A 14,836-nucleotide genomic window follows, 5' to 3' on the forward strand; every position below is an offset into this window, starting at 1 on the left:
TCACTTCTTTACAGCAGCAATTTCAAAATTTATTGAGACTGATTGGTTTTTGCAAATAATAGTCAAGCTAATTCTTCCACTAAACATGAATTAGAAAGAGGCTTGGACGGCTGGCGGGCCTGTCCCAACATCAAAACAGGAGGCTCATGGTTGACTGTAAAAATGTTTTGTGATCAGTACTATCAACCAAAAAAATATCAGCACAAGAGCACTTAAAATCTGCCCAAAACAAAACAGGTGTAAAAACAGGACAGGTTTTTTTTGATTATTTAGCACATTTTGTTACAAACACAGGATTATGATAATATAAAGTCAGCATCATATTGAACAATATTCCCAATGAAAATAAACAAACCTCAAGCTTCAAGTGCGACCTTTTACAAATCAGAGACCCTCTGAAACTTGAGGGAGAAAATAAATAATATATAATAGTAATATAAATTTATATATATGAAGGTATACACACATCACTCTTAGTAGAAGAACAAAATCTAAAGTAAAAAGCGCCAATTTTGAAATATAGTATAATATAGATATACCCATATCTATGGCTTCATGATTTGCACGTGTGAATCAAGCTATACAGGCTAAATGAGGATTGCAATTTGTACATGTCTAAGAATACCCATATTCATCTGCAATAGAGCAAAAAATTCCAGTTTTGCATCGTGTGGAATGAGACAGTTGTGTGCAGATGCCGAAGATGCCGCTTTGGTATGACAAAATGAACATAGGCATGCAGTTAAGACCACAGAATCAGGGCACAAAAGGTCATCAACACACAGTGGGAAGGAGAATCTGGTCGCCCATCATGATTTGTCTCTTTGAAGTTTTCAAAATCCTCGAACGTTTCGGCCCTCTAATCTGATCGGTCGCATCTCGATAATCTCTATCCATTGAGTTACAAATATTCAGTCGTCTCTTGGAAACAAACACTCTTGCAAGCACACAGGTGAAATGTCATTGAGGCACATATTGAGGGGTTGATGGCAGACGTTTTCCTGAAGTACAACCCAGAATGAGGAAGAAGACGTACAGTACAGATCGTGAGAAGAGCGCGGGGGCCGGGGGAGTCACACATACATCCAGATGCCTCTCAGGGGCCAAAACAGCACCACAGGACAGAGATTTGCCACCGATTATGGGCTCCTTCCACACCCACCATTGACATTCATAAACATATTCTACCCCATTGTCTTTCTTTTTTTTTTTCCACCCCAGAAAAGTACAACTGTTTGATAAGTGGGTCAAACAAAAGCACAATAAATAATGCAAATAAAATAAAGATATCTGTCAGACATAAAGAAAGCATCACAAATCTCACTGTACTGAGAGTCTCTCAGCAGGGGCTGATGGGAAGTGCAGTCCATGGCACCTACAGAAGAGGCCAAATGTGTGCGACCAGCACTGGCAACAAAATGTTTCCCAGAGTTACTACTGCAGCACTCTTTCCCTTTATGTAAATGAACTGGGGTCAAGCCAGGAAAGCACTGACATATAGGAATACAGCATGTGGACTCAACGCTCTACTGTCCGATAGACGTGTTTCGTCTGCACATTGTATTTCTACTTGATTGCGTGTCATCAAAGGCGTGAGACACAGCAGTAGCCAGAAAAAAGAAAGGAAAAAGAATCAGCCTGGTTTTAGGATGCGGTCTTCAAAAGCTAGCTGGTCCTTTCACACAGCCCTTCATATTCACAATAATACCATAACGTGCACTTTTTTGTTTTTTGTTTTTCCAAACTGTGACGAATAATGACAGGTTCAAAAAAATAAAAACAACCCAACAACAAAACTGTTTACCACAACAATAAATCCAGAAGCACCTGCACACACAGACCGTGAAACAAAAGCACTTTATGTATACAAATTACTAGATTGTTTTTGGTTCGATATTAATCAATTAGTGTACATTAGTGATGCAAAAGCATGTGCTGAATACATGTTTCAATCAATATCTAACAGAGATGTTTGACAGTGAATGTGTTTTCCCCCCTGGTAAAAAAAAAAAAGAAGAAATAAAAATAAAAGCAAATACGACAGAGAAAGCATAAACTGGCACAATAAAAGATTGATAAAAGCCCCATGGCTTGCTGTCCACAACAAGGCAAAGTATAAAAGCTTTTTTTTTCTTATACAAGATATAAAATATCCAAAAAAAAAAGAACACACCATAAAGCTTAGCATCCAGCACTTAATAATAATTAATAATAGTAACATCAACAACAAGTAATCATAGTTCTGATATTCATAATAATAAGACATGTCATCTGACTCACTTGAATTGTCAACTTTGCCGAAAACAAACAAACCAAAAAACAAAACAAAACATGGAAATAATCTTAAGAACTGAATATAGAATATCTTTTGGACACTGGACACTCATCCTTGCATACAAGCAGCCATCCTGTTCCACTCAACACGTACAGAGAGGGCGAGAGCAAGGGAAGGACTTCTGAAAATTAGGAATCCACAAATAAACAAACAGGTTTCTCAATAAATAGCTGTCAAACAAAACAAAGTCAAATTACACTCTCTGCAAAGAGCAAACTCTGAATTTCAAGCACAATTCTGCAATTCTTCTTCTTTTTTTAACCTTGCAAAGCCAGAGAAAGCATATCAGCAAAAGAATCGTGGAAAGAGTCTGCATATTCTGATTCCAGCAAGTGGAATTACATGACTCACTTAAAACGCGCACACGGCAACCGAACAAACCAAAAAAAAAATTTACACGAAGGCAGCTCCTCCTTAAGTGTGAGAGACTTAGCTCTCAGGTCCTATCGTCACAACCTCCAGTGTGAGAGAATCTGGACCAGAGAAAGCGAGAGAGAAGGAAAGAGTTATTAGTGTAGAGCATCCACTGTGTGCTTGAATTGATTTTAAAAACAGGAAGCAGAAACTGATGTCCACTCTGTGGGTGAAGACGGCTGAAACGCTAAAAAGCATCTTTCGGTCTCTCTGTCTCTCTCTGTCTCGCACAGCCTACAGTCCCCTTTTAAATTTCCACCCACCCCCCAAAAAACAACCCCAAAACCAAAACAAAACTTTATGTACATTTCTCAAAACTCCAGTATTTCTTGGAATGGATCAATAGAAACCAGGCGGTAAACTTAAGTGAAGAAAAGATTAAGGACCCCACTGAAAGGCATAGGCTATATAAACAGCAATCTGCACAAAGATTCAGTGATTTCTATTTCGTGATAACAGTCAAGAGGACATAAAGTATATCCTTAAAGGTAGGTGCGGTCACCGAGTTGTTTAGGTAAGTAAAGATCAGATCAAAAATGTAAACCACGGGTTCAGGGTATTGATAGGAGTCAGTTGTCATTAAAGTGCAAGTCTGTGGCAGTAGGACTCAACAATGTGCCATTGGGCTGCCCGGTCCTCTGACACACGTAGCTTTGCAATAGATTTAGACCCCCCCTTCACTCATAGGGAGACACTTTTCCCAGAAGCATTATAGTCATAGTTATAAGACCAAGACAGCCTTCCTCCTGGCTATTTCCCTACACTGTCAGTGATCCTTGATTTCCATGATGATTGTGATGGCAAACATACATAGCAGTCTGGCGTTGGCCATGTCCTTGGCAGCGCCGCCATTGATTCCTGTTTTGACAGAGTAGAAAACTACTGGACTCTGGCCTGAACCCTCGAGAAAAATAACACAAAAACACTGCATCAGAATTAAAGGAGGTAAGCAGAAAAAGCCTTGCACTGAGCCATCTCTTCCTCTACTATGGCAGTCAAGGTTGAGAAGAGCGTGCGTGCGTGTGTGCGTGTGTGTGTGGTAAAAGTGTGTGCATGTCGGTATGTGTGCATTTGAGTGTTACTCGTAATGGTATTAGATCATTGTCGCGCATCACCCTACAGCATTTCCACTCAAAGGAAGGCCTGCCCCAAGTGGGACGAATGGGTAAAGAGAGCAGAGGATTCTGCCTGAGAGATCACAAAAGATCTTCAGAGATCGGTCGATGGGTCACTAACAGGAGCCGGACAGACTCTATGAGATCCAGGCAAAGTCCTTCTCGCTCCCATTCTGTTGTTCCCCCTCCTGTGCCGAGGAGTCACTCTCCTCTTTCTCATTGTCCAGCGTTCCGTGCGTCTCAGCGGTCATCCCTGAGTCCTTCCACTTCCCTCTGTCTTCCTCCCCTTCTCCCAGCATCTCTCCGTCCCCTTCGACCATCATCTCCTCCTCCCCTTCTCCATCTCCATCACACTCTGCTTGGTCATCGTGGAAACGGTCGCCAGGATACAGCTCCTCCTCCGGAGAGATATCGCCACCCACCTCACCATTGTGGTCCAGGAGTGCGGCCATGCCTCTGCCAGAGCAATCAGCGCAGACGCCGTGGCGGCGGGAGCCATGCTTGATTCCAACACTGGCTGCTGACATGAAGACTCGGCTGCAGACTTTACACACGTACTTCTTGTCTTTGCTGTGGACCTGTGAGATGGAAACACAACATTTTTGCAAAATTTTTAAATTCCAAGTGGAAGAGCAAAAGCCTGCAACTTCACAGCCGAAACTGAATGTGAATCCATTCAAATTACAACTGCAGCAATATGCTAGTGACAGAATAAATAAAGAGGAAGAGGAATACAATTTATTTGCTGGCAACAGGTGACTGCCAGGGGGGTCATTGACCAGTCTGCAGACCTGTGTGCATGGGGCTTTAGCAATTTTCATTTGCCATCAACCTCCAGCAACCACTAATAACAAGTCAGGAAATACAAATATTTTCACTCACGATCGGTGATTACGAGATGGTTTCGGACCACTCTTTAGGTCTCTGTGACTGGGGCCTTGTTTACTTAAATTGTGAGCTAGGTTGTGACCATGATTGTAACATTTCCGGCAGACAAGCTAACATCATATGATGGATGGTCAAATGTCTGTAAAACCTCAAGAGAGATCTAGGGCCTCCTAATTTGACCTCTGTAAACACTTTCCCACAGAGTTTATACACTCACTGTGTCACTCGTTTTGGGTCACACTGAATAAAAAATTCTGCTTATTTTGTAAATCTTGCTCATACTGTGTTTCAAAATTGAGTATTTTCTGTGATCTGAAGACACACAATAAATTGCTAAGAACAAGAGAGTGGTTTTAAAGTCTGCGGTAAACCTCACATCACATCCAGTATTTTGCAACAAGATGGCGATGGTAGAAACGTTAATCCCAAGGCTTCAAAAGGGGCACTTCAGAACCCAGTGGTAGCTATGTCCATCTTTTATACTGTCTAAGATTGCTTTGAACTAAGTAGCTGGTGTCTGTGAATGCACTATAGCATCTAAATAAGCTGGCCTTTTGTCCAAATCACTTGTGGCTCCCCCCCAAAAAAACCAAGATGGTAATAGCATTGATGTTAAATCAAAGCTTCTACACAGGAATTAACAAACGAGTCGGTAATGTATATATAATGTTTTGTCTGTCTCTTATATATAACATCTTTAAATCTTCACTTTGAGTAAGGTGTAATTTGCTACCTCCTACATGTAAATGAAGGCCTGCACTCACCAGTGTGTGCCTCTTCATGTGCTCCCTTCTGGTGAACTTCTTGCCACAGATTTCACAGGGGTAGGGCCTCTCACCAGTATGGGAGCGCATGTGCCTCTTTAGGATGCACTGGTGCATAGCAGAGAAACTGCAGTAGGGGCACTTGAACTTTTTGCGGATCACCGTGAAGTCATTCACTGAAAGGAGAGAGAAGGGGAGGGAGGATAGAGAGAAAGAAGGGGGAGAGAAAAAAAGAATTGAAGGTTGAGTGAAGCTTGTTTAAATAAACCAACATGTCACTTTTTAGTTACTGCATTTAATTAGCGGCATGGTCTAGAAATGTACCATCAATTCCCATGGTCACCCCAATCCCCGTCAAAGCTACTGTTGCCCTGGCAACAGCTCTTCCTCTATACTAAAGTAATAAAGGCAAAGAGATACTATAAACACATAACACAACAGCCAGTCTGCCTTAGTTGCACTAGAAGGTCTCTACTATGGACAGCGAAAAACACAGACAGAAAGACAAACACAGACAATGACAAGAAAATAAAATCACCCACACAAAGAAGGAATATTGAGTCACACAAGGGGAGGCAAAATACAACAAATATTAATACCATGTCTTAGTGTTGTGTCGGGGTCTGGTGAATCTTTTATTTAAAGTCTAGATTTAAGTGGTAGCTTAGGTAAAAGACATCGAAGTAAACTGTTTCTCTGTGTTTGTCTGTTTCTAGCCACTGACACAAAGCATATGACTCGGGGAGACTGGAATTGGATTTACGAATACAAAAACACAACAAACACTAATCACGTATAGTTGGGAGTCAAACATACGGTAGGGGTCACAAGCTTTTACAATATATTTACCTCCATCTGCAAATCGACTTCTGCTCTGATTAAATATTCAAGAAGCACATCACAAAAAAAGCATGCAAATACACATGAACTGCACAACAGTTTTTTTTTTCCTTTGGTTAAAGTGCAAAAGTAATGAGAGAAATATTGCAGTGTGTGTATGTGTGCACATGTGTACATAACACGGATAGCTTCATTGAAGAATAAAAACGGCAGCAACGTTTAAAAATTTCCATCATAGTTTAATTACAGCATAAAATCTACGAGTAGAATCTTGTTTGAAAAGTACAGCTTTTGTACAACACAGGGATGTCAATGAGAAAATCTAGAATATAGAACAAAATATCTTTCAGTATTTTCACATTTTGCAACAGCACTCAAAAACAGCCTTTCAGTATTTTTCATTTCTACTCAGTGACTGGCTCTGACTATTTCCTGACTTCTGCGAGCCTGCTGCTCTGTCCCGGCTGCTCGCTAGGACAGGGCGTGCTACCTGAAAATGTGGGATTCTGTGGTAGAAAGGATTTGGCATTTAGGAATTCCCTATGTATATACACAGGATATGCACACAACAGGAAGCAGACAGATTCCCAATTGACACCAGTTCTGCTATTCTAAGCACAAAGAAGTTGCAGCTCAGTGTGCTCAAGTGATAATTAGAAGTAAAAACAGGTGAGTAGCTTCTCTTTGGGCATAGTAATCACAGTATGCGTATACACAATAAACCTATTTACTGTAATTGGGTTTTATCAAGACAGTATCTTGTTGCATGTTAAAGGCCTGCTGTAAACGAAAGAGCGAAAATTTTGGCAGAAATTGGTGTGAATTTACATTAGCAATGGGTTTCAAGCCAGTGTTGAAGCTGATTCCAATAATCCTGCTTCTGCCCATCGACATCCTCCACCACCTCTCTTATTATTCTCCTGCATTTGCCTACTTGTCTCTCTTGATCTCTCATTTTCTACCCCGTGCTCACAACCACACCATTATCTATCTGCAGCCGTGACATCACTAAGATCATCCAGAATCTGCCCTTCATTGCCCACTTCCTCTTCAGATGAGGGGTCAGAGGTTAAGAGGGGCCGGAGCCGTGAAGGACCAATTACTGTCCAGCTCCAACCACACTCAGCCGTTGCAAGAATTACAGATCTGGGACAGAAGAGATGGACAGAGAAAGAGAAAATGACACCACCCAACCCCCCCTTCCTAGCTGCTACTGATCTATTGTTTTAGCTGGCTTTGTCTCGTTCAGCACATCCCCTCATCTGTACCGATATGACAGTCTTTGACTGAAAGCTGTCATGTCGCACTGAGTTCAAGATACTGTGCTCAATAGCGGTGGATTTTGGGGTCAAATTCTCAAATCGAATGTTTTTGTTCTGTGTTTCAGTTCTTTTATGACAGTTCCTTCTATCAGCTGAGGCGTACTGCCCCTGGCATCAGTCATATTATCGCCTGGGTTTTTATTCTGTCCTTATGATGCAATGCTACAAAATTCCTGCAGGTGGTGTGGTTGTGTGGGCTGTGACTCAGAGTAATGCCTGGCAGATATCTTTGAATGTCTTTGTGCCCCTAATGCAGGGGTGGACAGAAAGATAAAGATCTCTCTGCCTAAAAAGGAGAGAAGAGTTTAGTCAGACTGGTGGCTGGCGACAGAGAGTGAGACAAGTGGTTAAGGTTGTGGAGGTGGAAACCCCCAATCCCCCCCCCAAATCTCTCAACCCGGCACTGCAGTGGAAAGTAATTCACCTGTTCATGGGTACACTCAGTGCTCACTAAAACTATTCGCTCAGTCTAAAAAGACCACATATATTTTCAGTCAAAGGTTTGTTTTAAACGTATCTCTCTTTTTTTTTGCATAGCAGTTGTGCAGTTTTGACACATTAGTCGTCAGTTTGAGTCACCATTAAAAAAAAAAAATAGTGACATAAAACTTTGCAAGCAATAGAAAAAGTCCCTAGATATTTATATCCGTAATCAACAGACATATGATTTTAAAAGGAACTCTTACTTTGTTACTGCGATGACACCACAGAGTATTTTTGGCATGAACGTAAAACACATTTGAGGATACACGACTAACTGATGGGTAGGAAATTGTGTAGCGTGCTGCCTGTAATTCCACTCTCAGTTTTCCACATTGATACTGTGATTGTGATTGTCAACCTTCATCTGTTGCGTTACTCGCCACAGTGGGTCTATAGTCCCACCCTGAGACATTTCCATTCCAATGTTGCCTCCCAGTATAGCTCCTGGCACTGACCCCACCTGGCAGCACACCTTTACATGTGTGGCCAGGTTTTTCTGGGTGCTAAAAGCCTTGGCACAGGCAGGGCAGGTGTGCCCTCTTTCTTTGGAGTGAACGGATGACAGGTGCCTGTGTAGGTCTGTGCGGTCTCTAAAGTGTTTCAGACAGTACACACACTGCATCAACTTCTTCTTGAAGTGGATGGTCTTCTCGTGTCGGTCCGCATTAGATTTGAGAGTGAAGCTGGCGGGGCACTGCGAGCACAGGTACCGCGCCGGTGCAGGCTCAGCTACCGCAGGCCGGTATAAAGACTGAAAGGGAAAAGGATGATTTTGCGGATGTTGATGGGGCTGGGTTGGTTGGTGGTGCGGACCTTGGATGCTCGGCCAGTCAAGGGACAAGGCCATCAGAGATAGGGTGTGGCGGTACTCGTGCTCCCTGAGATGCTCCAGGCTGCGGAACAGCCGTTTGCACAGGGAGCAGGCGAACCCCTGTGAGGGCCAGGCACCGTGCTCTGGCACAACCCTTTCCCCTAATCCAGCCTCTTCACCCAGCCCAAGCAGCCCTTTAGTCCCTCTGCCAACCACAGGCACTGACGCAGGCACAGTCAAGCCACCCGCACAACTCCCCTCGCCCATCTGATCCCTCTCGACAGGAGACTGGTCACCTTCCAAGGCTGAAATAGTGAGAAGGATGGTGAGAGTGAAAGTCAGAGAAATAATGAGGTACAATAAGCACAAGCTTAAGTTATCACGACTATTAAATTGTGACAACTTTTATAGCATACTCCATACCTGTGTTGTATTCTTTCGTGTCTTCTTTGTCTTTCGTGCCCTCCTGTAAGCGCAAAACATACCGTTATGTCACACAGGCATATTTATACAGCCTGTATGGAATGTTGTCTGGACATGCAAGAGGAAGGAAGATGGTACAAGCTGTGAAGGCAAGCTTATTTAAAAAAATAATTGTAAGAAATGGAGAAACAAAGACATGGAAGCAGAAAATTAAAAAGTAAAGCAAAACAAGGTCATGATTATTCAACGACTTTGAAACTGGAAAGCAAACAGAGAAAAAAATAGTAAATCATTTCTGGATGCTACAGCTGTCTCATGGGCACAGAATGAACAGTTATGCTGAGCTACAGTGTTAATAAATGAATTACAGGAGAGATACTCATAAACTCAAAACTCTCTTGGGTGTAAGCAAGGTGCACCTAAACACCCGTCCCCACACTTTCTTTCCTTCGGCAACTAAACTAAACTCCACTCTTCTTCTTCTACTCCATGCTCCTGCCATTCCTTCACCCCCGCCCATTTGCTCAGCCCCTACACTCCTCCTCCTCCTCCTCCTCCTCCTTCCTCCTCTCTAAGAACAGAACACCATGCACTGGGCAAACAGATGGCTTGTCCGTAGAGATAGGGAGGCTTGTTGGGAGGCAGGTCCACTGAAATCAAATGCTGCTCCTAAATGCTCACCCGCACACACAGCGCACACACATAGACTGGCACAAAACTCACTGCTACACATGCTCATATTGCCATGCTCTCTCTTACACACACACACACACACAAACACACACACACACACACCCACTCTCTCACTCACACACTGAGAAGAACAAACAATCTCCTGGGCTGCGAGAGCAAACCTCTCATTGTCTACTTGTATTGATTCTACTCACTCTCATCACACTACCTTGCCTGTTATCTGCCATCTCTAAGCACACGCTGCCATTGTGACTAGACGTGTCATCACTAATGTAACTACTACGGACTACATTACCACTAATGTTGAGCAAAGACATTTCTGGCTTGAAGGTGAATTCAAGTCTAACTATATTAAAAGATTATTTGAGAAGGGAGACATGAGCGAAGAACTGGCAATCTGAAAGGAAGAGAAAAGCAAACAAAGCATACAGAAAAGAAAGAGCAAACAAAGGAAAAAAATAGCATTTCTTCTCCAGCGAAGCAGGAAATATGCCAAATTCCACAAAGAGAATGAGCTACAGAAAGGAATTGAGCAATGATGTGCTAACATTTTAAAAAGAACTCTCTCTGAAATAAGGGTAACATCCCCATTAACCCCCAATTCCTTCTTGCAAAAACTCCTAGCTTGCTCCCACCACATCACTTGCCACTTCCTACCCTCCATCACCTCTCAAACCCCTTCGGTGTGTGCGTGTATAGAAACAGGGTGATGCTGCCCCCTGGATACTTATCTCCACTGTTAGAACTTTTATCTGAGTGGAGTAGCAGTGCCCAGAGAGCAGCCTGTGCCCTGGAGCTGAGCCAGGCTCTGGTACACTTACCTCAGGCAAGGTGGAGGGCTCTGGGCCCTCAGGGGCCTCTTCAACTTCCATGTCCAATCTCTCTGAGTGCAGCAGGGGTGCCCCAGCCCTCAGACCGGGGGCCTCCAGGGGCCGAAGCTCAGAGGGGTGCAGTGGTGTGGGTGGAGTGGGTGGGCAGTATGCTGATGTTGATGTTGTTGATGATGATGATGATGGCGGTAGTGGTGATGATGATGGTGGAAGATGAGGAGGAAGAAGAGGAAGAGGAGGAGGAGAGGAGCCAGCCCCCTGTTTGTTATGAATAGTGGCCCCCGTGGCCCCTGGCCGAAGTGTGCTGCAGTAGTTGTTGAAGTAGAGCCCTGAGGAGCACAGGAAACGAGTCTCACCCACCCACTCACGTACAACTGCAACTCTGCTAGCAGCTGGCCACCAGAACACAACGGGAGAGAGTGGGCAGGGGGGCACACAGAGGCTGCCAGTGCTACACTATCAAACACTATGGAGAGGGGGAGGAAGAAAAACTCTGAAGTTTCACTTTCCACCAGCCAAGGGGAAAGGGTTAGGGCTTCTCTTCTCTCTTTCTCTCTCTTTTTTTTCTTTCGCTCCTCTGCTCTCCTTCTCCTTCCACCCACATGCGTGCGCAGAGGATGGCAGCGGGTGTGTGTTTTGTGAGTGTGTATGTGCCATGTTGTGTGAGTAAAATGCATATAAGGAGAGGGCTTGAGGATCCTCTGTAGCGTGGAAGGAGATTGTTTTGGAGAGGAGCCATCTTGCAGCTCAAGTGAAGATTTTTTTTTGTGTGCACGCAGGGTAAAGGACGACTACATCGACCATGTAAGATGTTTACCAGCAACAAGTTAAGACACGCTGGATAAAATTTCAATTTTTTTCACAGAACCTTTAGCTTTCCACAACTATTCACACAGAGCCTTTTTTCTGCTACATTAATATCACCATTAGCTGGTACTGAGAGCGCATTTCTTTTTTTCTCTCTTTCTTCGCTTTGATTAATAGTGTGTATTAATCAAAGCATAATGTATCGCAAGATTCTCTAGACAGTGCGTGTACGCATGCAAGCGTGTGCAAATGTGGGCAGCATTTTGGGGAATGTCTCCAGAGTTATGCAGTGGGTTAGCCATTCATTGCCCTCCTCTGCACAACGGACAGAATCACACAACCATGAGGCTCGGCCGTGGATGGATTCCTGGAATGTTAAACTACCGCACCCGACACTCCCCACTCCCACTCACTGAGAACACACACAAATGCTTAACTCCCCATCTCTTCTTCCCCACCCCATCAGTGACAGGGGAAACAGCATTAACAGCGAAGAGGAAGTAGAGACCGAGAGTAAACGGATGAGATACAGGTGAAAGGGAGTAGCTCATTAACAAATGGTGTTCTGGCAGTAGACGGTTCTCAGGAAAGGGCTTTCACGGAATAGTTAATCAGTTTTGGTTCAAGCCTCTTGCAGAAATGCAACATGTAACTGAATATATTACAGTGTCGTATCACTGAGTTTAATATTTCAGTTGTGTCTGGCAAGCTTTAAAGTATGCAAATAGCAGTCAGCTGACTGCCTGCACAGCGGCAAGAAAAAAGAAAGACAAGAAAAAAGTAAAATAATTGCATTACTTAAACATGGCTGAATAGGAACTAACATACAATCGTCATCCCTTTCTTTCACCTGCCATCCCAATGGAGTCTGTACTTATTACATCTGTTTAGGCTTTAGGGAAGCAATTACTGGAAGGTGACTGACCAAGGTTACTAATTAACTAAAAAGCTCTGTAAATTTGTTAGGCGAAAATAGCAAGATTGGATTGGATTTTACCTCTCTGTAACCTCACGGAAAAATGCTTAATGACACATGGCTAGTCATAACCTTTGGACAGTGTTGTTTACTTTTTATTATTTGAAAAAATATATGAACAAAAGACCGTGCAGGTTCGGGTTCATGGCAGCTTTGTGCACATCCGCGTATTAGATTCCTCCACTTGCAGGTAAGTCCTGTTGAATCCAAAAAAGTTGATATATAAAGTAGACTCAATTTGAAAATCCAAGTCTGGATTAGATTCATTTCCATCTGCTTTTTGAATTAACCCTCATTGTTCTTCCTTTACAGTTGCAGTACCAAAAAAAAGAGAGAGAGAGCCAGAAGACAAGCTATATAGGATCAATTTGTTAAATTTGGAACAAAATTTGTGTCACAATCATAAATACATTTTGAAAATCTCTTGGCAGTAGCTGTGGAATGAATGGTAGCTAGTGCACAGAGGTGAGTCAATTTTTAAAAGTAGATGTGAATTGATGAGAGCTGGCAATGGAGGGAAAAGTTCAATAATGTCAGTATAATCTCTATAGTTAATTGGATGTTCCTAACATCCTGTACATGGTGGCAGTGTGGGCAGGTGTGCAGGGATGGTTTTGCAAAATCCATTGTCTGGAATTGACTCTCTGACGCACAGAGGGGTAGTGGGGCCAAATCCCATTGATCTTAATTGGATTTTGGAGGTTGATTGACATACACACTGATTCCACTGTATTTTGGCATGTGGTCCGTGACCCATGCAAAGGATAGCAAAAAGAGAAGCTGTGCATTTTAATTCCATGTCCTGTCAACAAGATGGGGGTCGAATCAGTTTGACTTGCTACATACAGAGAGAGATATTTCCAGTATGATCTTATTTTTGGATGCGTGGATGTTTAGCAGAAACCCGGTTTATTAAATCGTCAGTTATGTCGGGGGAAAAAAAAGAATGAGAGAAAGAGGAACAAGATGAAAGGGTGTGGGAGGTGGTAGCTCTATGTCAAGGCCTTTTGCTTATATTCAAGCCTCTCTGGAATTGGGACAGGTGACCTTGCTCTGCCTCCTCCGCGCCTAGATCAATACTTTCCCACTATTTTAGACCAACATGCTTTGATGCTCCACAGCTGAAGTAAAAGAGGGGGGGAAGAGACAAGAGTGAGACAAATATGGAGGAACTGCAAGAGCTGGCCAAAAGGGGAGGGAGTGAGGGAGAGTGTGAGGGATGAGTGTTAAGGAGGGGTGAAGGAGAAATAGATGGAGGAAAGGAGGGACGGATAGCGTGAGGGGGAGTACAGGAGGGAAAAAGGACAGGAAGGATGTTAAGATGGGTTGAAGGAGAAGCGGGAGGAGAACAAGAGGAGGGGAGGGGAAAGGGCTGAATGGAAGGAGGGAGGCAGGGAGCAGTGATCTGTCAAACCAGGCAGACTTATCCTCCGCCCAGTAATCTGAGGTACAGTGTTTGTTTATTTTCTGTCCTCATTTAGACACAGGGACAGACCTGGGGAGGGAGGGGAGGATGTTGGCCATCTCGACAGGCCCATTTCCCCAACCCCTATTGTGTAGGGAATAGAAAATAGGGTTTGGCTAACCAAAACCCTCCCTGAGGTTTCTTTGGTGACAACTAAAATACAGATATAGTGCTCATTCAATGTGTTTTTTTTTCCATGCACAGAGCAAATGATTAACATTCTCTGAATTCTCCAAATCCCCTATTCATATAGTCAAGGCTGAGTGTATCTGTAAAGTCTGAGTGTGTATCAGAAAGCCTCTTCTCTTTTCTGAGGCTTGTGAGGCTGTCTATCTGTGCTGTGACAGCATCCGATTCTCCTCTTTAAGCCAACAGAAACATCTCAATCCCACACACTTAACACTGACACAAAAGGAACGATGTGATGTGGCGTGCATGTGCGAGCGCGTGCAACTGCGAATGTGTGTTTTGGTCTATTAAGTCTTGGCCCTGTCTTTTATTTTGTAGGTGAGTGGGGCTCAACTGAAAAGACATGACTAGGCTCAGAGTTGTACCCTTCCTTTGCTTTTCTTCCGCTCACAAAAACAGGCAGAACTCGGGACAAAAGATCCAATTACTAGACTGTAAAAGCTAAAGAAACAAACACACGAGTTGAATACACACATGCGCG

The 14,836-nt window shown here is 43.4% G+C and overlaps 1 protein-coding gene across 3 annotated transcripts in view; it reads right to left on the reverse strand.

Moving 5' to 3' along the window:
* Positions 1–14,836, reverse strand: part of zbtb46 (zinc finger and BTB domain containing 46) — a 63,656-nt gene continuing 48,820 nt past the window's right edge. For 2 of the 3 annotated variants that reach the window (XM_005931815.3, XM_005931814.3), the window contains exons 5-7: positions 10,910–11,247; positions 9,396–9,438; positions 6,575–9,277 (exon numbers count right to left, since the gene is read on the reverse strand). In XM_005931815.3, the coding sequence (XP_005931877.1) occupies positions 8,481–9,277; positions 9,396–9,438; positions 10,910–11,247 (1,178 nt within the window). In that variant the 3' untranslated portion in view covers positions 6,575–8,480. Of the gene's footprint in view, positions 4,443–5,516; positions 5,693–6,574; positions 9,278–9,395; positions 9,439–10,909; positions 11,248–14,836 lie in introns of those variants that run through there. The other variant, XM_005931817.3, reaches the window with a different exon arrangement.

The sequence above is a fragment of the Haplochromis burtoni genome, unplaced genomic scaffold (genome assembly GCF_018398535.1).
Source record: "Haplochromis burtoni strain Fernald_Lab_line unplaced genomic scaffold, NCSU_Asbu1 Contig_146, whole genome shotgun sequence".
NCBI classification, from domain to species: domain Eukaryota; kingdom Metazoa; phylum Chordata; class Actinopteri; order Cichliformes; family Cichlidae; genus Haplochromis; species Haplochromis burtoni.